Below are 26993 nucleotides of genomic sequence, written 5' to 3' on the forward strand. Positions count from 1 at the left end.
TAAATGGGCAAATGCACAATTCTAACGTTTCGAGGTCTAATACAATTTCCCCAACAAACATAACAAAGCAACAAATGAAAGACAAAGCCTTACATTATACTGCATCAACTGGTTACTGTTACGTCCACCGTATCATGGGTTACTGTCCTTAAAAATAGAATATCATCAGCCCCTTGCAAATTGACGTAATGTGGCGTTAACTTCAACTTTTCGTCTCCACTGTCATAGGAACTGTAGTCTTTTTTTAAGCTGCAAGGAACACTTGCAAGCCATTTGTTTTGCTTGAAATAACAACAAGGTCCAGAATGCAGCGCTGCAAAACATGAAAGAGGCGTTCCTCCGAGTCGGGTAGTGGTTGTGGTGCCAGTGTTCAGGGGCATTGAATGACTTTGTGCCCGCGTTTTGGGGGGTCGATTTCATTTCGGCAGGTGGCAAATTTGCTGAAACATGGAGGCTCTCATCCCCGTTATAAACAAGCTTCAGGACGTCTTTAACACTGTTGGGGCCGATATCATCCAACTGCCGCAAATTGCAGTTGTGGGAACACAGGTATTTGCAACCTTCTATAAATAAGCGCATCAGCGAGCCAGAGACCTTGGTGTCAAACGTCAAACGTCTTCGGTTGTCACAACAGGACATACTGTGTGATGCGCAAAATACGTTGTACTGCAACTGTTTTCTTTACTGACATGTTTGCGGAGAGGTTTTCGGTATCCGACAAAAACGGTCATTTATGGTAACCAGTAATTGTAACGATGGAAATGTGAGATATGTTGTCTAGTAAAAACCAGCACATGACGTGAATTGTGCGGAAACCGAACGAGGAAGCTAACGTCCAGCTCCAGTTATCTGGTTTGTTTTAGCCGATTTGTTTTAGCAGTTTAACTCTATAGCTAACGTCGTTTTCTGTTTTGCGTCTACTGCAGTTAGGCCCTTTTAACATGTCATAGTTTTGCTATCCAAAATTACATTTCAGATATCTACAATGCAAGTCATAATTACAATGAGACCACTCCGAACGATGATTCGAGACCCGCAATTATAATCTGACAAGTTGTAAGAACGGCAAGACATCGCTTAATACATATTGCCTCGTCAAAATACCTTTGATGATATTTATAATGACATCAGGAATATCATAATGTATCTGCGTCATTCATTCGTTTGACGAGTCATTAATTAATTACAGATATTTCTAATGTGAATCATTAATTAGTCACGCTAATAAATCACAGGGGTGTGCCATAAAAGGCTAAATTGCTGTCGTGTGACTTGTGGCAACAACGCGGAACTGACAGGAACTGCCACAGTTCTCTTGGCATTTTTTCATGGCTGTGTGAAATGAGAGTTTTTCTTGTCTCACATATTGTTAGTGTCTTTTAGTGTGTTATGTGCTCTAGTTGTACATCCCCGTCAGTGGAGAAGTTGTGATAATGGGTGGTTGTGTCCAAAAATGTCAACTCCCATCACCACCTCTGTAAAATGTTTTACGCATATGGATTTCAAGCTGTTGAAGTATGTCGTTTCTGAATGTTGGGGAAGTGTGCAACCACATTTGAATGAAATTGAAGTGGCCTGGCCTTGTTCGACATATCGTTTTAAATTAGACAATAAACTCACATGCCTCAAAGCTTTCTCTCTCTGAAAAATCACTCCTACAACCCCCCTGCTCTGAACGGATATAAAGTTTAAATATGTTACACAGCTTCAGAAACGTGCAGTGACGTGGAGTGGTTGTTTCTTTATACAGAAATCTTTCCTCAATGCACGTAATCATTCATCCTGTAAAGCACGACTAGCTTCATTATTGAAATACCATTGGCTGTAGTAATTGGAACCAATTTTCAACCAATGAGCTTGAATTATTGTACGGCCATACAATGGTTTGATACAGAGTGCGGCCTGGCCCGTCAGCTGCTTATTTTGAAAGCCGAATTTAAGGACTATAAACACAGGCAGAGGGTGAGTCAACATGTCAGTGAGCCTTTTTCAATGATAGGAAGGGATTTACAATGGTCTTGTAACAATGTTTTGACACAAAAATCTTACCGATTGTACCCTTAAAGGACTGGTGGTTGAATTTAGGCCTGGGTCAAATATGTAATAGTTTTGGATTCAAATATTGTTCTGTGTTCGATTAATCGTGCCTGGTGCAACTGAGCCAACCGAGAGGACCAGAAGGCAGGGTTTGCAGGTTTTGAGAGCATTTCATAGGTTCTCGTACACCAGACCAGCTCAGTAAAGCGCAGAGAAGTATGTGACGCTCGGTGTTGTCCGTCCCCAGAGCAGTGGCAAGAGCTCGGTGTTGGAGAGCCTGGTGGGGCGGGACCTGTTGCCGCGGGGAACGGGCGTCGTCACGCGCCGGCCGCTCATCCTGCAGCTGGTGAACGCGGACCCGGACGACCGCAGGAAGACGGGCGAAGAGAACGGTAACGGCGACCGTGAACGATCTGGTGGGCTGCCGCGGCAGTGACCCGACCCTACACGGTCTATGTCTCCCGCCTTCCACTCTGTGGGAGTTTGGTGGCCTGAAGCGTAGTGGCGGCCTGTAGCGTAGTGGTTAAGGTAAAGGACTGGGACACGCGAGGTCAGTGGTTCGATCCCCGGTGCACTGCCGTTGGGCCCTTGAGCGAGGCCCTTAACCCTGCATTGCTCCAGGGGAGGATTGTCTCCTGCTTAGTCTAATCAACTATGAGTCGCTTTGGATAAAGGCATGCAATGAAATGTTTGTTTAGCTGAACAATCCAGCTTGGACCAGCTCCAAATGACCAGTAGGTTCAAAACATAGCTTGAGCTGGTCAAACCATGTTGGGGGGCAGCCTGTAGTGTATAGGCGAAGGTACTGCATATGACTGGGACCTGGAAGGTTGGTGGCTCAAGCCCCGGTGTAGCTACAATAAGATCCGCACAGCCGTTGGGCCCTTGAGCAAGGCCCTTAACCTTACATTGCTCCAGGGGAGGATTGTCCCAATGCTTAGGCCAATCAACCCTAAGTCGTTTTGGGTAAAAGTGGCAGTGAAATAACGATAATGTTACATTACATGACATTATTGGCATTTGGCAGACGCTCTTATCCAGAGCGACGTACAGTTGATTAGACTAAGCAGGAGACGATCCTCCCCTGGAGCAATGCAGGGCTAAGGGCCTCGCTCAAGGGCCCAACGGCTGTGTGGATCTTATTGTGGCTACACCGGGATTAGAACCACCGACCTTGCGTGTCCCAGGCATTTACCCTAACCACTACGCTACAGGCCGCCACCAGGTATGTAATAATAATGTTGAGCTGGGAGCTGGTGACCCATTCAGACCAGCACCCCCACTCAACATGGTTTGACCAGCTGGGGATCAAACCTGTTTTTTTCAGCAGGGTTGTCCTGTGGTGCGTGCATGTGTGTGTGTGTGTGTGTTTGCGTATGTGGTGTTGATATGCATTTGAATTTAGACCCCGTCATCTGCTTGATGATCTGGGGTGAGGTGTCAGACCTGGTTTCGGTCACAGTGGAACAGTGGCTCGTCACAGCTGGTGTGGGAGTGTGCTGTGAACGTTGACCAGGATCCAGTGCATTGGCTCTTTCAGTAGGCTGCAGGAAAGTACAAAGAAAGCAGGAGAGTTTTGTGGCCGGTACTACAAAACATGCAAATCATAGGTGCATTTTGCATTGCCTTTGTAGGCAAATTAAAGACGAAGTTGATGGTTTCACACAGCAGTGTGCTACTGTCACCAATCAAATCCCTCAGTAATCAAAGACAAAGCTTTCATCCCTCAAAGCTTTCTTAGCGTTTGCCTATTGCCGCAGACTTGTGTGCGTGGCACCCCGCCCTGTTGTCCTCTGATCGGGATGCCATTTGTTTTACGGGATTTGGTAAGTGGAGTCGAAGTTCACGTCTGGTCCCTCTCTGCTGCTTCGCAAGCTAATGGATTTCGCTAATGCTGTTAGCGGCGCTAATGCTTCTTCTCGTCACTTTCTCTTCGACCGCAGACCTCAACGCGTTGATTTTGCCGCCGTGCCACGGCTTGCCACTTCGTGTCAGTTACGCGCTAATTCACGGAGCGGGCTAATCTTCTTAAACCGTTCCGCGCGAACCGCATCGAGAGGAGCCCGCTTTCAACCCACAAGCAAAGGTCGCAAGTATGCGATTAGAATGTTCTTAACCGAACATTCCAATGCTGATGTCACAAGTCACTGCTGGTAACTAGAAGCGGTGGGATTCTGGAACACGGACTTAGAATTCTGAGATAGAACTTTCCAGAAAACCTACTCTTGAAAGGGTTAAGGCTGGTTGTGCGCACAAGGCCTGTGTGACGGCCGACGGGCCTGAAGGATTTCTGATTGGACGGTACAGGCCTGCACCCACCCCTTGCCGGTCGGCTGCTTTTTTAAGCACAGGAAGCTCACTCTCCGAAAAGGCCCGATCGCTGGCCCCAGCGGTCAGACGTGTGGAAAGCGCTCGTCAACAGCTCCGGGGTTAGCCGTGGGAGAGGAGCGCCCGAACGCGCTCACCTGCCCGTTTTGCTTGCGCAACCGGTAAAGCACATTTTGTGTAGCACTGCTGTGTTTAGCTCTGCCATCGTCAGCAAAAACAAATGCCTCTCTGTGCCTCTCTTCCCACGATGCACTGCAGTTCTGTCACACGCTCCCTGTTCTGGTTCTGGTTCTGGTTCTGGCCCATAACCCCCCTTGGCCCCGGGAGACGGTGGACAGTGAGAGAGAGGCATGGCCAACATGGCCCCCTGCTGTATCCCTTTAGTAACCAGACCAGTCACACTGCAGACCTGAATTAAATGGTTGGCATTTATATAGCGCCTTTGTCCAAAGCACTGTACAATTGATGCTTCTCATTCACCCATTCATACACACACTCACACACCGACGGCGATTGGCTGCCATGCAAGGCGCCGACCAGCTCGTCAGGAGCATTTGGGGGTTAGGTGTCTTGCTCAGGGACACTTCGACACAGCCCGGGCGGGGGATCGAACCGGCAACCCTCCGACTGCCAGACGACTGCTCTTACTGCCTGAGCCATGTCGCCCCTAATTAGCATCCAGGGCGCGTGCTTATCCTCTCGCACAGGGGTTTTCAAACCTGCTGTGTACTGTCTGGAACCCACTGCGTCCCTTGTGAAAAATAGTACACTTGAAGTATACCTGAAGTACGCCATTTCATACTAAAGAAAACTTGATGTATAATTCAAGTTTATGTCAAGAATGCTTTGTTGAGTATTTTCTCACATGGATCACGGGAAATGCTGTGAATGCTGGTTTTCATTCCTGTCGTTATTGAGGAACCTCTGAATTGCAGGCATCGGACGGTTCTCGTCTAGACCCTCAGTGTGAATTGAAGTTTTATTTTGTGTGACATTTTGTTAGAAATGGCAATTCACACTGCGAAGAGTAAATGTTTGAAATCCACGCACCCCAAAACTGTGTGTGCTGTAAGGAAAACTAGGGCGTCTCATTTTTCAAATATATATTTTTTAGAATTGATCTTTTAACTTGTACTGACAGTCAAATCAGTGGGGTTAATTTCTGAAATTGTGGTCACCATAAAACCGTCATTATGAAAAATTGTTCTAAAAGAGTTCAATGACAGAGCAAATTACTACAAAATTATATCAGAACTACTCTAGCATGTTTTTGGGAACCTCAATTCATCAAGAGACAGCAGCATATGATGACTTGCCTAGCGCTGTCAGGATTGCAGAATCCCTCCCCATATTTCAACGCAGACTAAAAACACCTTTTCAAACTGTACCTTAGTCCTCCCTCCTGATTTCCTCCCCCCCTTCCAATAAAAAATAAAAATTGCACTTACGATGACTGTCTTTTTGTTTAGAATGGCCGTTCACGTGTATTTTACTAGTTATGGATTTGGTGCTTTTTACCTGTGGAAGAACCAATGCACTTGTCAGTCACTTTGGATGAAAAGCATGTGCTAAATGACTAAAATGTCAATGTAAATATGCGGTGTGTCCCCAGGACCGAGCTGTAGGGGGCGCTGTAGGGAGGCCTAACACCTTTCTCTTCAACACACAGGAGTGGGCAGCGAGGAGTGGGGGAAGTTTCTTCACACCAAAAACAAGGTAGCTTTCGCTTTCCACCATTTTAGGAGCCACATAGTGCCGGGTTCTGGTGTCAGGTGTCACATGTAGCGGTATACTGAGATTGAGAGGGACAGTCCAACTTTTTGGGGAATTAGCTTTCTGAAAATCGCAGTTCGCACGCAGCCGGTAAATATTGTCTAATATTTTTGCACTGGACGCACAGGGATTCAAATTGGCCCTGGTCCTTATCGTTGCTGTGCAGGTAGCAGTTGAAATTGTACTTCCCTCTCGGGTCTTTCAGTGCACTTATCCTTGGTTATGGGTATGCACTTTGTTGTACGTCGCTCTGGATAAGAGCGTCTGCCAAATGCCATTAATGTAATGTAATGTAAAAATTGATATCAATAATAAGCCAAAATGTTGGATTATCCCTTAAAGCAGGGGTGTCAAACTCCAGTCCTGGAGGTCCGCAGTGTCTGCTGGTTTTTGTGGTTTCCTTTCAATCAGCAGCCGATTAAGGCCCTGAGAACAAGGTGTGTGGACCCCTTAGTCAATTGAAGACTTTGAAATGTATCTCTCGTGCTGAAACACACCAAAAACCAGCAGACACTGCGGCCCTCCAGGACTGGAGTTTGACACCCCTGCCTTAAAACTTTTCACTCCTGGAATGTGGAATTGATCCTTTCGATTTAATCTGTCAGTTACCCTGCCAATAAAGCTTTATGGACTGCATACATACAAATGTGTGTATTTTCAGATATACACAGACTTCGACGAAATCAGGCAAGAGATCGAAAATGAAACTGAAAGAATATCTGGCAGTAACAAGGTGAGAGCCTGGAAGAATGTAAGTGTGTTATGTGGCCTTTCTCTGTCTTCCACACGACAGACAGGAACTTCTCATTTTACAAGCAGGAACTCTTTTCCTTGGGTTAGTATCCGGCGTACAGCCTGGCAGCATTTCAAGGATCTCTTTAAACGTAGCGTGTGCGTCTTCCTTCTTTTTTTAACATTGTAAAGGTTAATAATATAACTCAATTCTGCTTTAGGTTAGTGTTCAGGGCACACTGACTGACGTGTGCAGTGACTAGGCGTTTAACTCCCGCAGGGTATCAGTGACGAGCCCATTCACCTGAAGGTCTTCTCTCCTCACGTGGTGAACCTCACGCTGCTGGACCTCCCAGGAATCACCAAGGTGCCCCGTCACTGGTCCCACTCGCACTGCAGAAACGCACCGTCTGAATAATTTAAAACGGCGTTATATTAGTGACTTTATACATGCTCCCGGGTTTGTCACTGCAAACCGGGCTCGACACAGTCCAGTACGTTAATTTGTGTATTTATCCAGTACACATATCAGTCTTTGGCTCATGTTAAACAAAATCCACAAAGAGAACATGCTTTCAAAATAACGAGATTAAAAGTTTCTAAATATCGAAAGCTAAGTTACGATCAAGAGCGGTAAACGGTTAAAAACTAAATGAAATCAATATTTGTTATGACCAGCCTTTGCCTTTAAAACTGCATCAATTCTCTTTGGTACACTGTCCTGCAGTTTAAAACATAAGGTACTTCTCACAGTTGTCCTGCAGACTTTGGCTGTCTCATTTGCTTCTGGTTGTCCTGGTAATCTCAGGCAGCCTCGAGCAAGTTATATAAAGTCTTCGATTACTTAATGTGTTACTAAGTTGAACAAAATACCCAAAAATATCTGTAAATGTTTTTGGGGGGAAAATGAAAGAAACAAACACACGAATGCAGAAAACAAAAACAAACAAAAATAAATCGAGGGGGCAGAAAACATTTGCACACTCTGGTATACAGTATTTATTTGGTCCAGAATCTTTTCATTTTCCAACTGAACATGAACAAAATAAAATAAATGCGAGTGATTCCCTTGTGCGGTGGGAGGGTAAGTGGTGTGACCGTGCTCCTCCCCTCCCCTCCCCTCCCCCAGGTCCCGGTGGGAGACCAGCCCAAAGACATCGAGCTGCAGATCCGGGAGCTGATCATCAAGCACATCAGCAACCCCAACTGCATCATCCTGGCGGTCACGGCCGCCAACACCGACATGGCCACCTCCGAGGCGCTGAAGCTGGCCCGCGAAGTGGACCCCGACGGTCAGCGCTGCCACGACCCCCTGACCCCTGACCCCTGACACCGACTCCACTACACCACCGCTCACCCTTACTGTCGCTGACAAACATAAAGAATGTCGCTCAAAAACTGCAAACCTCACCTTCTGGTCCTCTTGGTTGGCTTAACTGCACCAGGCAAGATCTGTCGAGCACAGAAAAGCATTAGCCATGACCCCTGACCCATACACTACCACTCACCCTTACTGTCACTGACAAGCATAAAGTGAATGTAGCTACATAAGAATAGGTGATGTAGTTTAGTGGTTCGGGGTGTGTGTTTGTCACAGTTTTGTCTGTTCTTCTGCCAGGAGGTAGAAATAAATGGTGAAAATCAGACCTGGGTCACATACATAATTGTTTTGGATTCAAATATTCTTCTATACTGAGCTTGTCTGGTGTATTGGGACCTATGAAATACTCTCAATGTGCCAACCCCCGCCTTCTGGTCCTCTTGGATGGCTTAATTGCCCCAGGCAAGATCAATCGAGCGCAGAAAAGTATTTGAATCCAAAACACCCAGGTCTGGGTGAAATCAGCCGACTAAGCTCTGCACTTCTGGGGAGGGTAAAAGGTAAGTGTAGTCAATGATGAGGACTGGCCCGTTTAGCTCGTTCAGCCTGTTCGCGCTCATTCCGCCCTGTCAGCAGTGTGACTCCTGCGGCCTGGATCATTCCTGACGGAAGTAGGCGAACGCCGCCGCTTAGAGCTACACAAAGACCGTTTCACACGGCGTCGCCTTCTAAAAATGCGTTGGCTGAAATTCTTAACGCGTCACGAGCGCGAGCTGCAGTGTTAAGCGGCGCAGTGAGGGGGCGCTATAGCAGGCAACAGGAGGATGAAGCAGTTGTCTTCAGTGCCTGTTTTCTTTCACAACTGTCCTGGTTCGCCCCCTTGAGGACTGGGGTTTATTACCTCCACAAGTACGCATGTTGAGTACGTACAACCGGACCATGCGTTTGCAATGTGTCAGCCTGGTGTTGTCATTTGCCTTCACGTACTTGTGTAGGGTATGATTCACAGACTTTGTAGGGTATGGTTTCATGGACTTGCATAGGGTATGGCTCACAGACTTGTGTAGGGTATGGTTCACAGACTTGTGTAGGGTATGGTTCACAGACGTGTGTAGGGTATGGTTCACAGACGTGTGTAGGGTATGTTTGGCTCACAGACTTGTGTAGGGTATGTTTGGCTCACAGACTTGTGTAGGGTATGGTTCACAGACTTGTGTAGGGTATGGTTCACAGACGTGTGTAGGATATGGTTCACAGACGTGTGTAGGGTATGTTTGGCTCACAGACTTGTGTAGGGTATGGTTCACAGACGTGTGTAGGGTATGGTTCACAGACTTGTGTAGGGTATTCCAGGCCTAACGCTGCGTTGCGTGTCTCAGGACGCAGAACCCTGGCCGTCGTCACCAAGCTGGACCTGATGGACGCCGGGACGGACGCCATGGACGTGCTGCTGGGCCGGGTCATCCCCGTCAAACTGGGCCTCATCGGCGTGGTCAACAGGTAGGCCTCATTGGCGTGGTCAACAGGTAGGCCTCATCGGCGTGGTCAACAGGTAGGCCTCATCGGCGTGGTCAACAGGTAGGCCTCATCGGCGTGGTCAACAGGTAGGCCTCATCGGTGTGGTCAACAGGTAGGCCTCATCGGCGTGGTCAGCAGGTAGGCCTCATTGGCGTGGTCAACAGGTAGGCCTCATCGGCGTGGTCAACAGGTAGGCCTCATTGGCGTGGTCAACAGGTAGGCCTCCCCGCCCCGCACCGCCCCCTGGGCTCGTTCTCCGACACCGAAGTCATTGTACAGACCCCAGCAAATTTTAACCGCCGTTTCAGAAATGGAACGTGTGAGATCTACGGTCCCCGTTTAATTGGTCCGACATGGTGTGCACTTCATGACACATTTATACACTAACTGGACTCCAGGGCATTGGTTGTAATGTAATTCATGGTATACGTTTATAGCAGACTCGCATCAATATTTCTCTATCAGTTTGGCTCGTGTGCAGGACAGTATATTGATTACAGCATTGATTTTTATCATGTCACTTCATTTCTATTGTGTTCTAGTCAACTCTCGTATCCACGCTGGTGTTCAGCTGAGCTTAGTTTGTAACACTGCATCTGTGAAAGGTCAATCTTAAGATCTGTGCAACCTAAGCAGTTAATATAACCTTCAAAAAGACTACATAAACATACCCATGTGCTAATACCAGTTTAATAATAATTACGTCACCACTGATACACCAGTGACACTAGAAAGTCACACACACACAACCGTCTGCCTGCAAGGAGCTATTGACCTTGCCTATGTCGTGTTTATGTAGAAAGTCTAACTAAGTATAAGCACTGTTCTGCGTTTCCCTGGATATGAGCGTTTGCAAATCTAAACGTCGCCGTCCTGTCTTGGCCCGCAGGAGTCAGTTAGACATCAACAGGAAGAAGTGTGTGGCTGACGCTATCCGGGATGAGTTCGCCTTCCTGCAGAAGAAGTACCCCTCTCTCGCCAACAGAAACGGAACCAAATACCTGGCCAGGACCTTGAACAGGTAGATTTCTACGGATTTTCTCAGACGGTGCCGCAGTTCTACACCTCGACACGAACATTTCTTTTTCCAAGGAGCGCATGGGCTCCCAAGTTGAAATATTTAGGAGCACACGAATGCGTACCCATCAATTTTCAGGAGTAAACGCTCCTAAAATGGGAGCACGGTAGAGCCCTGGGTTCAGCCGAGCTCCGTTTGGTCGCAGACGTTTTGATTCCAGAGCCGGCTCACTCAACTGACTTTCTGTTCCCGTGTTAACCGTTACCGCGCGACCTTGAAATTAATATTCCGTCTGAGTTAGCCGTACGGCTTACCCCGCTCCTCTGAAACGCCGCCAAGCGCTAATCCCGTTTAGTTCTGGTGTCAGGGAATCAACCGAATGAAGGTGGGTGGGGAGGAAAAAAGACTTGCGGGAGAAATGTTCAGGCCAAGAGAAGGTGGGGTTTGCACTTTTTGAGAGTATTTAATCAGTTCCAATACACCAGACAAGCTCAGTAAAGCATAGAAAAATATTTGATTCCAAAACCATTCAATATTTGCCAACACAGCCAGTTTTGCTCATTTAGTCAGGGTAATAGGTGGAAACAAAAACCTGCATATATGCCTGCCCTCTGGGACCTCTTAGTAATTCTTCGCAAAACTTTTACAGCAGAGTTGCTGTTTGCCTTTCAGTTTGCTTGTATTTGCGACAGTATATTGACTTTCCTCTTTGAATGGCCCTTTATAAGAGCTACAGTGGGCTCCAGGATTATTGGCCCTCTCTGTAAAAATGAAGAAAAAAAGGCTGCGTATAATGAACTACACAGACTACATCATTTATGTTATGTTCAAACGTACGTTTTGTTTTGAAGTTCAAATCTTTTTCTGTAAACCACAGGTGTCAAAATTCTTGGCACCCCTAATAATTATTGTAAATAAAATCAAACAAACTAAAACAAATAAGTTGGTCTCAGTCTAAAGGAACGATAGCGTGTCAATTCCATCACTTCCTGTTTCAGTGAGGTCACACAAATGCGAAATCCCTTTGTCATCCATCAGCATGGGAAAAGCCTGAGAACGAGCGAGAGAGACCGCCACGTTTATCAAGGTTGCGAATAATTCTGGAGCCCACTGTACACAACTCCTTTGTAAGGAGTACATATCAGGTTCAAAAGCACGACATAAACATTCTAGTGAGTGAACCAGTGCTGAGTGAACCGCTGTCGGTCTACGATCTGCTCGCCTCAATCTGCTCGGGGTCCTTGCAGATCTCCGTTGCGGAGTGACGTATCGCATTTTGATTGCTGTGGACGAGTAATCACGCACTGAAAGCACAGCTATATAGCGCGTACGCTGAAACGTTTGTGTCGAAAGCGCTATGAGGGTGACAACATCACCACCTAAAGCATTAATATTACGCTCCGTTACGGCGAAACGGATGCCTATACGTAGTGGATACACTGCTAAGACCTTACCCAAGACGAGCAAAGAGAGTTCTACAGCCCGTCACAATGCGTCGCTACGCAACAGAGATACGCAACGACCCCCCGAGCAGATGGCTGAGGCGAGCAGATAACCGCCCGAGCTCCCTGAGGACTGACGGGGGCGCCCCCCTTTCCCCCCCCTCCCCCCCCGCAGGCTGCTGATGCACCACATCCGGGACTGCCTGCCGGGGCTGAAGACGCGCATCAACGTGCTGGCGGCGCAGTACCAGTCCCTGCTCAGCAGCTACGGCCAGCCCGTGGAGGACCACAGCGCCACCCTGCTGCAGCTCGTCACCAAGTTCGCCGCCGAATACTGCAACACCATCGAGGGCACCGCCAAGTACATCGAGACGGCCGAGCTGTGAGTCTACGGGAGGCCAGGGAAACCAGGAAGCGGCTTTCAGGATGATGTAGGGGGCGGCCTGTAGCGTAGCGGTTAAGGTAAAGGACTGCGACCCGCGAGGTCGGCGGTTCGATCCCCGGTGTAGCCGCGATAAGGTCCGCACAGCCGTCGGGCCCTCGAGCAAGGCCCTTAACCCTGCATTGCTCCAGGGGGGGACTGTCTCCTGCTTAGTTTCAACAGCTGTAGGTCGCTTTGGATAAAAGAGTCAGCCAAATGACATGTAAATGTAATGTTTAAAAGACGTACAACTTGTATACACCCACATGTGATTTTTAAACCGTAAAGATAATGCCAACATACACAGAGCTTTTCTATCAAATAGTTATTCCAAACAACATAATCTGTCCCAATTTTTAGGAGCTTATAAAGTGGGCTGTCTGCAGATGTTGGAAATATTTTGTTAGTTTTTGGCTGAATGTATCCTTTAGAGTACACTCTTTGATTGGATGTCGTCAAACTTAACTGCCAGGATTACAGCGCTAATGGCACAAAATGTCACCAGTTAACGGAACTCCTGTCTCGGTGGCCTCACAGGTGTGGCGGGGCCAGGATCTGTTACATATTCCACGAGACGTTCGGCCGGACGCTGGAGTCGGTGGACCCGCTGGGAGGACTCACCACCATAGACGTGCTGACCGCGATCCGGAACGCAACGGTGAGCGGGGTGGGCGGAATCTGGCCTCTCTGTGGTCAGCACTGCAGGGGCTGCTGGGTAAAGGCGTGTCCCCCCCCCCCCCTCTCTCCGTAGGGCCCCCGCCCCGCCCTCTTCGTGCCTGAGGTGTCCTTCGAGCTGCTGGTGAAGAGGCAGGTGAAGCGTCTGGAGGAGCCCAGCCTGCGCTGTGTGGAGCTGGTGCACGAGGAGATGCAGCGAATCATCCAGCACTGCAGCAACTACAGCACACAGGTACTATACACACTGCAGCAACTACAGCACACAGGTACTATACATACTGCAGCAACTACAGCACACAGGTACTATACTGTACACACTGCAGCAACTACAGCACACAGGTACTATTCTATACGCACTGCAGCAACTACAGCACACAGGTACTATACTGTACACACTGCAGCAACTACAGCACACAGGTACTATTCTATACGCACTGCAGCAACTACAGCACACAGGTACTATACTATACACACTGCAGTAACTACAGCACACAGGTACTATACACACTGCAGCAACTACAGCACACAGGTACTATACACACTGCAGCAACTACAGCACACAGGTACTATAGTACACTATTACTATACTATAGGTACCCTACACTATACACACTGCAGTGACTACAGCGTGCTGTAATGTTCCTGTTGTCCCAGGAGCTTCTGCGCTTCCCAAAGCTGCACGACGCCATAGTTGAAGTGGTGACCTCCCTCCTCCGGAAAAGGCTGCCTGTGACCAACGAGATGGTGAGTCAGCACCGCCTCCCCTTTGTGCCTCCTCTCCCTCAGGGACGGTGGAGGTGGGGGGTCCACCGGGTAGGCAAAACCGGAGTACATTCCCCCAACTCCAGCAACAGGGGTGCGGGGCAGACCGGCTTTAGCCGCATTCTTCCGGATTCTTTCCGGAAGCTTCTCTGAGAGTCAGACTTGGGGCTGGGTCTGTTTCAGGTGCACAACCTGGTGGCCATCGAGCTGGCCTACATCAACACCAAGCACCCGGACTTCGCCGACGCCTGCGGACTGATGAACAGCAACATCGAGGTGAGAGCACCCCGCGGCACGCCTACGACACCGCGGCCCCAACTCAGTTCCACCTTCGGCCCGAGGCTCTGTCCATGTACCCTCCAGCGAGGTAGGCTGAGCTGCGAGACGCTGCAGTAAACAGCCAAGCATGTCACAACATAAATGTCTTTGCGTTCCAGGATTTCGCTGACGTACGCGGGAAATTGCTCTGGGGAAGAGAATCTGCTCAATGAGTGTAATGCTGTTTAAATGACAGTTATTTTAAGTTAGAAAGAAAAACCACTCTTGTAGACCAGGGGTGGGCAATTCTTGAGTTGGAGGGCCGGTGTGTATGCAGGGTTTTGTTTATACCCATTACCCTGGCTAAATGAGCGAATTGGCTGTACGCACCAACACTGGTTCACTCACAGATTAAATCACTGTAAATATAGAGACACAAGTCATTAATGTGTGTATCCAGAACTGTTGCTAAAATGTTAGACGGTGTAAATGTTTGGGCTAATTGAGTAACTAAGGTCGGAAGTTGGCATGAAAACCATTTACATGACATTTTTACATTTTTGTCATTTGGCAGACGCTTTTAATCCTCGGCGATTTACAAGTGCATAGGTGACAAGCATCAAATCTATAGCCAAATACACATGAAGAGCTGTTCAAAACAAAAAGACAATAGTCATCGTGAGCGCAATTTTTTTTTTTTTTTTTAAATCTTTTTCATTAAGGATTAGGGTTAGACAAGAGGGGTAACGGAAGGGGGGGGGGGAGAAATCAGGAGGGAGGTTGAAGGTATATTCTGAAAACCAGAAATGGACACATTACATTAACGTCATTTGGCAGACGCTCTTATCCAGAGCGACGTACAGTTGATTAGACTAAGCAGGAGACAATCCTCCCCTGGCCCAACGGCTGTGCGGATCTTATTGTGGCTACACCGGGATTAGAACCGCCGACCTCGCGTGTCCCAGTCCTTTACCTTAACCGCTACGCTGCAGGCCGCCCTGTTCACGGTCTGTCACGTGCGACCCACTGAAAGCGAGGGAGCCGGGGTGTGGGTCCGCAGCGCTTCCGTCTGTCTTTCCCCTCGTTTAAACTCCCTTCTTCCCCGCAGGAGCAGAGGCGGAACAGGATGAGGGAGCTCCCCGCGGCCGTCCCGAGAGACAAGGTACCGCCGTCTCAGCGCCTCTTTAACCCCTTCCCCGCGCCGTCGAGCGCCTCCGCGGCATCATTAAACCCTGAAGTGCGTCATTACTCTCTCTTGACCCCCCGCGCACCGTTCCCCTTTCGCCCCCCCGAACGGTGCGCGCTCCAGTAGGCAGCTGTTCGATGCGGCGGACTTTCTCACAGGTCGCAGAAGCGTACGGAGATGTCGCTTCGTTTATCACTGTCATTGTGAAGTGTTGCTCGAGGCAGGAAAACACACACAGCCGTGGGATGGCAACAGAGGCTCTCCTGTAGCCTGGCTCTACTGTTCTGGATGGTATGATGGAGAGCTTTTCTGTGGCCTGGCTCTACTGTTCTGGGTGATACGATGGAGAGCTTTTCTGTGGCCTGGCTCTACTGTTCTGGGTGATACGATGGAGAGCTTTTCTGTGGCCTGGCTCTACTGTTCTGGGTGATACGATGGAGAGCTTTTCTGTGGCCTGGCTCTACTGTTCTGGATGATATGATGGAGAGCTTTTCTGTGGCCTGGCTCGACTGTTCTGGATGATATGATGGAGAGCTTTTCTGTGGCCTGGCTCTACTGTTCTGGATGATGTGATGGAGAGCTTTTCTGTGGCCTGGCTCGACTGTTCTGGATGATATGATGGAGAGCTTTTCTGTGGCCTGGCTCTACTGTTCTGGATGATGTGATGGAGAGCTTTTCTGTGGCCTGGCTCGACTGTTCTGGATGATACCACAGAGTGCTTTTCTATGGCTTGACTCTCGTGTATTGAATTCAATTGGAATTTATTTGTATAGCAAATTGGATAGCTTTTTTACAGAAGACTATCACAATGACACTTTACAGAGCAAACACCACACCTGAACCCCGAATCCAGAGTGGGGAGAAAAACTCCCCGATGGGAAGAAATCTCAGGAGGATCCTGATTATAGAGGGGGAGCTGGCAGGCAAGGTGTAAAGGAAGAATAAATAAGACAGAAATCCATTATAACAAATCAAAAGGGTTGGACAGGCTTCAATAAGGTAATGTATTAACTGGGGAAGTAGGAAAGTAGGTCAGCCAGGCTTTTCTGTAAGGCTAGGCTGTAAGTAGGGTTATACCACCGGGAGCTTTCCTGTAGCCTGGCTCTGTGTTGTGTTCATTCTCCTGCGACGGCAAACACACCACTCCTCCCTCTTCTGTACGCCAGGCAGTTTCATTCTCCACCTCTCCAGTCTCTTCCCCTCCTCCACACTGTTTCCATCTCTCTCCCCCCCCCCCCCCTCTCCCTCTCTCTCTCTCTCCCTCCCTCTCTCCCTCCCTCCCTCTCTCCCTCTCTCTCTCTCTCCCTCTCTCTCAGTCCCTAAGGGGCCCCGGGGGCCCGTCCGCGGTCCCTAGCGAGGCCCCGGCTCTCTCGGAGGCAGAGGGCCCCAAGGTGTGTTTTGCACGGCGTTGGCATGGAGACCACCCCACCCCACACCCTGACCAATCCCTGCCCTGGAGAGTATTCCGCTCCCAGTGTGGAAAACTCACACAGGGCTTGTGTGAAGTGTGCTTTACGTTCACGTTTTCATTTCGTGTCGTTTTTTTTTTAATCCATTTTACAGATCTATGCCCCTGCGCTACCTCCCAGCTCTGTGCGCATCCTGCCTGGAAAACTGCTGTGAATTTTACGAATGCCTTTTTATGACGATGGAATTTCGAACTGAAACCCGGTTATGACTAGTAAGGTGGACGAGCGTTCACAAAACCTCCCACCCTACAAAAATGTCTCCCTTTTTCAGATCATTAACTTACAAACAGGCTGCTTGAAAACTGTCCTTCTGGTGTAGAAGAACCTTGAACCTCTTCCCCACATGTTTTTCATATTGACAGCTACATATTGATTTTGTGTTGCGGCTGTTAAGGCGAGCGCACAGGTCTGCAGCTCTGGTCCTGGAGAGCCACAGGCTCTGCTGATTTAGATATTACTCTGCCCTCTGACACAGATATTCGCCTCACCTGGCTACTTGGGTTTGAACTGGGTGCTGCTTTTCAGGCGAAAACAAAAACCACCCAAGCTCATGGCTCTCCGAGACCAGGGTTGCACCTGTTGGACCAACTGCTGCTTTCATGTAGTTCGCAGAGTCCACGCTGACTTGGTTTCACTCCTAACCAAACCGCCCGTTCTCCACACGCTGTCGTTGGCGTGAATATCGAGGCGTCCGTTTGAGCTGTGTGCCAGTGCCGTGTGTGGCCGGTGTGAATTCAGAGGTGCGGTCGTGGAATTGGGAAGCTACAGATGAGGGCACTGATCTTTTTGGCGGGAGTGCGCTCGCTCTGTTCCCGCAAGGCCCTGGCTTTGCGCCGTTTCCGCCAAATAGCGCGAGAGCCTCGGTGAAAAGATCCTTGACCGGGGGTCGTGAAATCACGGCCCTCGAGGTCCGATACCTGCTGGTTTTCCACCCTCCCTTTACCTGGGAGTCAGGTGTGTTCACCCTCCCTTTACCTGGGAGTCAGGTGTGTTCACCCTCCTTTTACCTGGGAGTCAGGTGTGATCACCCTGCCTTTACCTGGGAGTCAGGTGTGATCACCCTGCCTTTACCTGAGAGTCAGGTGTGTTAACCCTCCCTTTACCTGGGAGTCAGGTGTGTCCACCCTCCCTTTACCTGGGAGTCAGGTGTGTCCACCCTCCCTTTACCTGGGAGTCAGGTGTGTTCACCCTCCCTTTACCTGGGAGTCAGGAGTGTTCACCCCCCCTTTACCTGGGAGTCCGGTGTGTTCACCCTCCCTTTACCTGGGAGTCAGGTGTGTTCAGCCTCCCTTTACCTGGGAGTCAGGTGTGTTCACCCTCCCTTTACCTGGGAGTCAGGTGTGTTCACCCTCCCTTTACCTGGGAGTCAGGCATGACGACGGTCTGGCCAATCAGTGGCACTAACTGTTCAGCTAATCACCTGGCAGAAGAGAAAACCAGGGCTGGATTTGGATTCGGGGCACAGATATGATGTGTGCCGTTTCAGTGGAATGAACGCATGAAGTGTAGGTTTGGCGAGCAGTCCGGGAGGTGGAATAAAGGCTTGCCCGCCTACAGCAGGAAAGACCGTCAAGCACGCGATTGAAATCGACAAAGCATTCAACCTTTTTCTTGCCCTGATCCATCTTCCAAACACTCTTCAGAATAACTCATCTGCACTTCAAAGAGGACCGTGTCAAAAGGTGTTGATAAATTTAGTGAAGCTTTGAGAACTTAAGAGAGGCACTCACACAGAGCGGTTTGCAAGGTAAAGCGACAGCGCTTTTCAAGGTTGTAGTAGAGAAATTAATCTCATGACCGTGTCATCGGAAGAGTGAGACTCTCTTTCCTGAGGAGATTATTGCACCATTCAAACTGTTCAAAATGTTACACACTCAGCAAAAAGGTGAAAATGGCATTCAGGAACAATGAGTATCTCTCAAACACATCGCAACTGAAACAATGAGGTTATCCCAGAGGGGTCAAGAAGAGGGCAGAGAAGCTGCTGGCCCGTAGACTGTAGAGATATGGGACCAAATGCCTGTGACATGACTCACTGACTGTCCATGGGCTCGTGAAAAGCGTACAGGAAGTCAAGTTTTACAGGATGGAGCCAGAGATGGGCAGTAGCATGAGAGAGAGAGAGACTCGCTAAACGTGACGCAAACTGTCCCCGACACGTCCACAAAGTATTCCCGTCCCGTCATAACGCAGTAAAGGAAAACACATCGGGAGACACGAGATGAACGAAACAACACAGATTGCGACTACATTTTCCTTGTATTATTTTTAGCGTCTGATAAACATTGACTTTACATCGAGAGAGTAGCTGAAACACCTCCGCTGGAGCTAACTGCAGTGGCGCTAGTTAGCAGTGTCTCAACAAAACCAGGAAATGAGCATCAAACCAAGCCACACGGCTGAACCCCGCCCCTGCAGGGCCGCAGCCAATGAGTGTGGGGGAGGGGGGGGGGGCTGAACGGCGGGCCCTCATTGGCTGCGCGTCTCTCCGCAGGGGGACCCGGAGGCCGGGGGCGGGGCCTGGAGGGGCATGCTGAAGAAGGGGGAGGAGCCTCACGAGGACCGGGGCAAGGCCACGCCCCCTCTCCCCGCCAGCCCGCAGAAGGGGCACGCCATCAACCTGCTGGACGTGGTGGGTGAGGTCACTTCCTGTCGCTGCGCGGCGCCCACTTCCTGGGGTGTGTAGCGGGCTAACGTTAACATTACCTCGCTAGCCTGCAGCTTGTAGCACCCTGTACCTGACTCATATCAAACTGCTGAAGCTAAGCAGGTGTGGGCATGGTCAGCACTGTTTGTGGGTGGAAGTCCCCCATGGAATAAAGTGGAAGACGTGTTGGTGGGCCAGTAGGGGGCGCTCTTCTACGACACCGTGATGGGTATTTACTGTGCTGAAGACTCTGGTTCTTCACTTTGGATCACAGGTGTCAAACTCCAGTCCTGGAGGGCCGCAGTGTTCTGCTGGTTTTCGGGTTGTTCTGTGCTGAAGACTTTCGGTTCTTCACTTTAGACCACAGGTGTCAAACTCCAGTCCTGGAGGGCCGCAGTGTTCTGCTGGTTTTCGGGTTGTTCTCAGAACCTGCGGTGCATTTAAGTCATTGATTGGCAAAAGAATCGACACACCTTGTTCTCGAGGCCTGAATTGGCAGCTGATTGAAAGGAATTGAAAGGAAACCGCAAATACCAGCAGACACTGCGGCCCCCTGGGGATTCAGTTTGACACCCCTGCGTTAGACGCGTCACTAAAGATCGACAGCGCGTTTGGGACAGCCTTCACGTCTCTCTCCTCCTCCGCAGCCGGTTCCAGTCTCCAGGAAGCTCTCGCCTCGGGAGCAGCGCGACTGCGAGGTCATCGAGAGGCTCATCAAGTCCTACTTCCTCATCGTCCGGAAAAATATCCAGGACAGGTAATGACTCCGTGCGGTGCGTCAGTGCCTGGGTCCAGTCTCTGCACCAAACAAACAGTCCTGCTCTAGTAGTGAGACAGTGGCACCATTCTGGCTCCGGCAGTGTGACAGTGGCTCCATTTTGGCTCCGGAAGTGTGACAGTGACCCATTTTGGTTCCACGAGTGTGACAGTGGCTCTATTTTGGCTCCGGTAGTGTGTCACTGCTCTATTTTGGCTCTGGTAGTGTGACACTGCTCCATTCTGGCTCCGGGAGTGTGACAGTGGCTCCATTCTGGCTCCAGTAGTGTGACACTGCTCCATTCTGGCTCCAGTAGTGTGACACTGCTCCATTCTGGCTCCAGTAGTGTGACACTGCTCCATTCTGGCTCCGGGAGTGTGACAGTGGCTCCATTCTGGCTCCGGGAGTGTGACAGTGGCTCCATTCTGGCTCCGGTAGTGTGACAGTGGCTCCATTTCGGCTCCAGTAGTATCAGTGGCTCAGTGCTGCCCCTGTCTTTGCAGCGTGCCCAAGGCGGTGATGCACTTCCTGGTGAACCACGTGAAGGACAGCCTGCAGAGTGAGCTGGTGGGGCAGCTGTACAAGTCAGGCTTGCTGGACGACCTGCTGACTGAGTCTGAGGACATGGCCCAGAGACGCAACGAGGCTGCGGACATGCTGAAGGTAACCACACACACACACTCACACGCTCTTACACACACACACACGCGCACAAGCACACACACACACGCACACACATACGCTCTTACACACACACGCACACACACACACACACACACGCACGCACACACATACATACGCTCTTACACACATCCATACATACACACAGACCCAACACTCAGACAGGAATGAGAGAATGAAGGTAACCACACACACACACACACACACACACACACACTCACACACCGATGCAGACACACACGTATACACACACACTCGCATACACACCCAACACTCACACAGGAATGAGAGAATGAAGGTAACCACACACACACACACACACACACACACACACACACACACACAAATGTGTGCTGTTGGTTACGAGAGGTGCTAAGTCCAGGGGGTCAGAAAGTCCTGCCATGCGTTTCTTCCACCTAACTTTGCTCATTAGATCGACCCCCCCTAGCTGTAGAGAGGTACCAGTCCAGGCGGTTGGAACAAATTGTACTTTCAGAACCTGGATTTTTCCGCCTCTGTCGGGAGGTGTCACTGAGCCTCTCCATGTACCCCCCCCCCCTCTCCCCCCAGGCCCTGCAGAAAGCCAGCCACGTGATCGGCGAAATAAGAGAGACGCACCTGTGGTGAAGCGCCCCAGCCCCGCCCCCCCCTTCAGCCTATCAAGGCCCCGCGCATCCTATCAAGCCCCACCCCCTCCCATCCCCCCCCCCTCCCCTCTTCCAAAGAGAGCCCATCCGAGATGTGGAACAGACTTGAAAATTGCACTGTCGTGATTGGTTTGCGTGCCTGATGTTACTTCACGTACTGTACATAGACCGTAGCACGTTAGCACTTATAGCACGGAGCACGCCTAGCTCACAGTGTGTTCTGTAGCACCTTAGCGGAGGGAGAACCCGCACGGCTTATTCACGTAAATATCTGTACATAGGTAGGAGGCTCGCCAGCTCCCCCCGGGCCTCGTAAATGTAAACGTGTCACCGCTTCTGTTAAACGGCTCCAGTCTGTCACACTGGAGGGCCAGGGAATAAAGGTTTTGTAATCACGAAATGTTTCAGTCTCTTTCTTCACATTTCTACACATTTTTCACATTTTTCCCCTTTTCTCCCAATTTGGTAGCCAATTATGCCCGATCTAATCCAATTAGTGCGAGCTTGTCCCTCCCCTGGAGCAGCGAGCCAATTATGCCGCTCCACGTGAGCCGGCCAAACTTCGAATCGAACCTCGGTCCTCGGTGTGCAACTCCAACGAACTGCAACCGCGAGTCAGACCAAAAATGTCAGACCCCAGCACACCCTGCGGCTCTCCAGGACCAGGAGTGATGACCTCAGCACACCCTGCGGCTCTCCAGGACCAGGAGTGAGAACCCCAGCACACCCTGCGGCTCTCCAGGACCAGGAGTGATGACCTCAGCACACCCTGCGGCTCTCCAGGACCAGAAGTGAGGACCCCAGCACACCCTGCGGCTCTCCAGGACCAGGAGTGAGGACCCCAGCACACCCTGCGGCTCTCCAGGACCAGGAGTGAGGACCCCAGCACACCCTGCGGCTCTCCAGGACCAGGAGTGAGGACCCCAGCACACCCTGCGGCTCTCCAGGACCAGGAGTGAGGACCCCAGCACACCCTGCGGCTCTCCAGGACCAGGAGTGAGGACCCAGCACACCCTGTGGCACCACTGTAATAAGCTGATGAATCACAACTAACAACCGCTGTGTCCCTGTATAAAATGTGTCACTGTAGTATGGTCAATCAGTGACCTGGCTTTGGTGCAAATAGCTAATTACGTCACTGAGACATAATGTAATTACAACATAATGTAATTATGACAATGTAATTTCGACATAATGTAATTACGTCTCAGGTAATTGGCACAAGCCAACCCCTGCACATACCGGCATTGCAGGAGTGGAACTTCGGCGGAACTACGCATGTCTGGCATGTAACTAGGGGAAGCTGCATCAAACACAGAGAGAGATGCTGGTTTGCATTCCAACCACAAACGCAATGCAATCCCGGGATTTTAACGAGCTTCTCGTTTTCCTTTACGAGACTTTGTTCCCGTTTTTAGAGATTATTTATCCACTGTGGCAACATTATGTGAGAAATAGCTGAGCAAGCCCTGACAAATAAACGTCCCGGGAACACACACTTATTGTGCTGCATTGCGAACAATGACATACTTTCTTTCCTCTAACCGACCGATTTAAAAACCGAGGTGAATCAAAAGGCTCCAAATTGGTGAACGTGTGGCTATGCGGCCGTTAAAATGAAGCGCAAGCAAATCATTAATTCCTTATGTCAAGAAGGACAAATTGTGAAAGAACTTTGTTGAACGTGTGTTAAACAAACTTAATCAAGCAAGACATTGGCTTCAGCAAAAAAACATCACACACAGTGGTCCAGAGGACTGAGTTTGAAAACCATTTCACAAGGTGTGTGTGTGTGTGTGTGTGTGTGTGTGTGTGTGTTTGTGCGCTCCCTGGACATGTGACCTGGGAAACAATTCACTTGCATTTCAGTACTCATCCTCTAGGTGTCACTGTTGGCACTACAGTTGGTTTGCTTCACATTTTACTATGCTATTAGCATGCTGTTGGCGCCTGCATATTTTTGACCTTTGGGATTTTATTATTTCTACTCTGGCTTGTCATTACCCTGATGGTGCTTAACTGGCAGTCAGGCTCACCCCGAATACGTTTTATTAGCCTACTTTGTATCAGCAAGGGCAGCAAAACAGGAAGGACAAAGTGGAAAAAATTGCAAGTCACTTCTTCAGAGCAACAGCGACCCCCCCCAAGCTATGACATGGATGTCCATATATTAATATTATTAAAGTGCAGCAAATCTATATCATCTATTGTAGGCGAACGTGATTTATTGTTTTACAAACATACATAATTACTGAAATGTGTTGGTGCGTTATAGACAAATGCAGGTAGAGACAGTAAAAATGGCACAAAATGGCCACCACACTTGACCCCAGTGAGACGCCCCCATGGACGGCCTGTAGCGTAGTGGTTAAGGTAAAGAACTGGGACCCGCAAGGTCGGTGGTTCTAATCCCGGTGTAGCCACAATAAGATCCGCACAGCCGTTGGACCCTGCATTGCTCCAGGGGAGGATTGTCTCCTGCTTAGTCTAATCAACTGTACGTCGCTCTGGATAGGAGTGTCTGCCAAATGCCAATAATGTAATGTAATGTAAACCACAGTAACTGCATTACAACTGGAAGAGCTCATCCTTATGTTTCAGGTTTGGGTATCTGTTCCAGGTGTCTGTGGTTTAAACTCCAGCTAACCACACTGCAATTGACCCTTGTAGTCTCTCCAAGTAGAACTGTTTGTTGTTGTTACTGGAACCAGGGCTACCATGCATCTCACTGGGACAAAGGAAACAATGCAGAAAGTACAGGACTTACTTGCGATTTAAGTGTTCAGCAGGTTTTCGGATCCCAGTATGGAGTTTTTGGAGATCAGGCACAGAAAAAGGGTCGATGTCCGAATAATTAATAAATAAGAAATCAACAGTGCAAAGTCAGCAATTCCCACAAACAACACTTTACGCGACAGTTTCTCTGCACAAAACGTTCAGCTCCTTCTCCGTAATCAGGATACACGTGGCAGGTGTGCAGTTTGCCGTCTGGGTCCTGTGCTGCAGAGGCGCTCTTTGTCCAGCAGAGGGCGCCAAATCAGCGATATTCAATATTCCAGTGTACACCCTGCTCTAATTACAGTGTACTCCTGATTTATCATTTAACACAGAAAGTCATTTTTACCGTAACAAGATATATTAACCCTGTCCTCATTTCAATGCACCTGCTACTTTTATTTTTTAAGTTTATCTTCAGTAAGTTCTGAAATCACTAAATGGTCAATCACCAAAATACACGACTGGTTGTCTATCAGAACTCATGTGCAGTTGAGCACTAGGGGGAGGGATAATTTTATTTTTATGCCTCTAAGCTGTGGAACACATTGCCAAGAGACATCGCAGAAGCAGAAACATGACATTTTAAAAACATACTTCTTGAAACACTTATTTTTAGCCTTGGCATTTCACAGTTTTGTTGTTTATGCTTTCCTTAATATGTCGTTTCTCTAAATTGTCTCTCTCACGCTTCTGAGGTGGCACGAGTGTAATATTTTTGGGTTTGGTCCCTCAGAATCCAGAATAATGGAATCTGGGCCCATCGTTATTTCATATGAAGCTTTTGGTACAATCGCTATGACAGAAGATCTATCCCAGGGGTGTCCAATCTTATCTAGAAAGGGCCGGTGTATGTGCAGGTTGTTGTTTTAGCACAGGACTAAGACAGCTGATTCTACTCATCAAGGTCTTGATTAAAGACCACGATTAGTTCATTAGTATAATCAGGTGTGTTACTGCTGGGTTAAAACAAAAACCTGCACCCACGCCGGCCCTTTTAGGATAAGATTGGACACCACTGATCTATACACTGATGTTGAACCCCCAAACCCCCCCCTCCCCGCCACGCCATTGGCTGTGGCCATTAGAACATACATAAACCAAAGACCTTGAATTATTGTACACTAATCAAATGTTTTGGTACAGAGTTGTCGGTCTGTCAACTTTATATTTTGAAAGGACGATTAGGACTATAAACCCAGAGGGTTAGTCAACATGTCAGGCTTTTTAAATGATAGGAAGGGATTTACAATGGCCTTGTCACAATGTTCTAACACATAAATCTTACCTATTGTACCATTAAAGTACTTAATTGGTAATTGTATGTTAAAGGCCACACGCATTTGACACATCGTTCACTCTCACTGCAACTGGATGTTCAGTTCCCATTTTAAAATGTTAGCATTAGCATTCTGGTGCTCTCTAGAACATGCTCTAACGACGTCTAATTATAAGTAATTAACAGCCCGTTAAGTATCTGGGGTTGTAAGGGCGACGGGAACAAAAGCTAGCGCCTCACCGCAAAGCATCCGTCACGTCACGGAGACCAACTGGAACTGCGGGCAGCGCACTTCAGAAGTCGCCGGCTTGTTAAAACGGCGTGCGCTTGTAACGCAAGTAACGGTTCAGTCTCACAGCCCCCAGACGCACGCGAATGTAAAACGCCTAAGGCGCGAAGCTGGCCGTCGCGAGCCCGGCTTACGTGAACTACCGAGGGCGGCGTGCATTCGAGATCTGGCTCCCCCTGTTGGACACAACATGACTCTGCAGCTAAGCGGTTGGCAACAGGAGCTCGCCTAAATTTCACCGTGAAGCAGGCAAATTGACACAATACCAGGCACGTTAAATAGCACGCTAACGCGACACTGTGAATGTGGAATCACCTCGAACCCCGCCTGGGTGCCTGACAACAATTGTTCCGCACCAAGGTGGAGATGGTGGGATTTATATTCCCTTAAGTTTCTTTGTAGGTCCTTGGTTTTGTAAGCCGTTCATCCGTTATATACCTATATTTGTTATTCTGCTGATGCTTTTATCCAAAGCAACTGACAGTTGATGAGTCTAAGCAAGGGACAATTCCCCCTGGAGCAATGCAGGGTTAAGGGCCTTGCTCAAGGGCCCAACGGCTGTGCGGACCTTATCGCCAACCTTCCAGGTCCCGGTCACAAACCTTAACTTCTAGGCTACAGGCTGCCCGTATATCGTACTCGACTGCACGTAATGACACAAAGATACGCTCAGATTTTTAACAAGAGGTTAGGAAATTGCACCACTTATTGGCTTGCCAAGAGCTGCAACAGCTGGGTGCAAGTGCTACTAATGAGAGGTTTTCTCACTGAAATATCATGGTGAGTAAGTTCTGCATTAAACTCCATCCAGCTCAAATCCATCAGCCTGATGGACAATTATAGACCCACACACAAATTCAAGGAATGAAAATTATTGTTCTGAGAAACAGCTGACATTTGCATTTTAAACAAATCTTTTTGTGCGTTTTCAAAATTCAGCATTCCTCTGAAGGGAGGCGACCATAAAAAAACTGTTCC

At 49.0% G+C, this 26993-nt stretch overlaps 1 protein-coding gene across 1 annotated transcript; it reads left to right on the forward strand.

Moving 5' to 3' along the window:
* The first annotated feature begins 352 nt into the window (after nt 1–352).
* LOC133119110 (dynamin-1-like protein) lies at nt 353–22061 on the forward strand. Its single transcript, XM_061229529.1, has 18 exons — nt 353–549; nt 2285–2429; nt 6035–6081; nt 6800–6871; nt 7151–7237; nt 8000–8162; nt 9571–9691; nt 10599–10730; nt 12345–12551; nt 13128–13248; nt 13342–13497; nt 13920–14009; nt 14211–14303; nt 15394–15447; nt 19435–19572; nt 20235–20344; nt 20848–21007; nt 21596–22061. The coding sequence occupies exons 1-18, from the start codon at nt 448–450 to the stop codon at nt 21650–21652; spliced, it is 2055 nt and encodes a 684-aa protein (XP_061085513.1). The 5' UTR covers nt 353–447; the 3' UTR covers nt 21653–22061.
* The last annotated feature ends 4932 nt before the right edge of the window (nt 22062–26993 follow it).

This window comes from Conger conger, chromosome 19, assembly GCF_963514075.1.
Source record: "Conger conger chromosome 19, fConCon1.1, whole genome shotgun sequence".
NCBI classification, from domain to species: Eukaryota; Metazoa; Chordata; class Actinopteri; order Anguilliformes; family Congridae; genus Conger; species Conger conger.

Coding starts and splice junctions, on each gene's coding strand:
- LOC133119110 (XM_061229529.1), top strand. CDS start 448: ATGGAGGCTCTCATCCCCGTTATAAACAAGCTTCAGGACGTCTTTAAC. Junction 2,430..6,034: donor GAAGACGGGCGAAGAGAACG/GTAACGGCGACC, acceptor TTCAACACACAG/GAGTGGGCAGCGAGGAGTGG. Junction 8,163..9,570: donor CCGCGAAGTGGACCCCGACG/GTCAGCGCTGCC, acceptor TGCGTGTCTCAG/GACGCAGAACCCTGGCCGTC.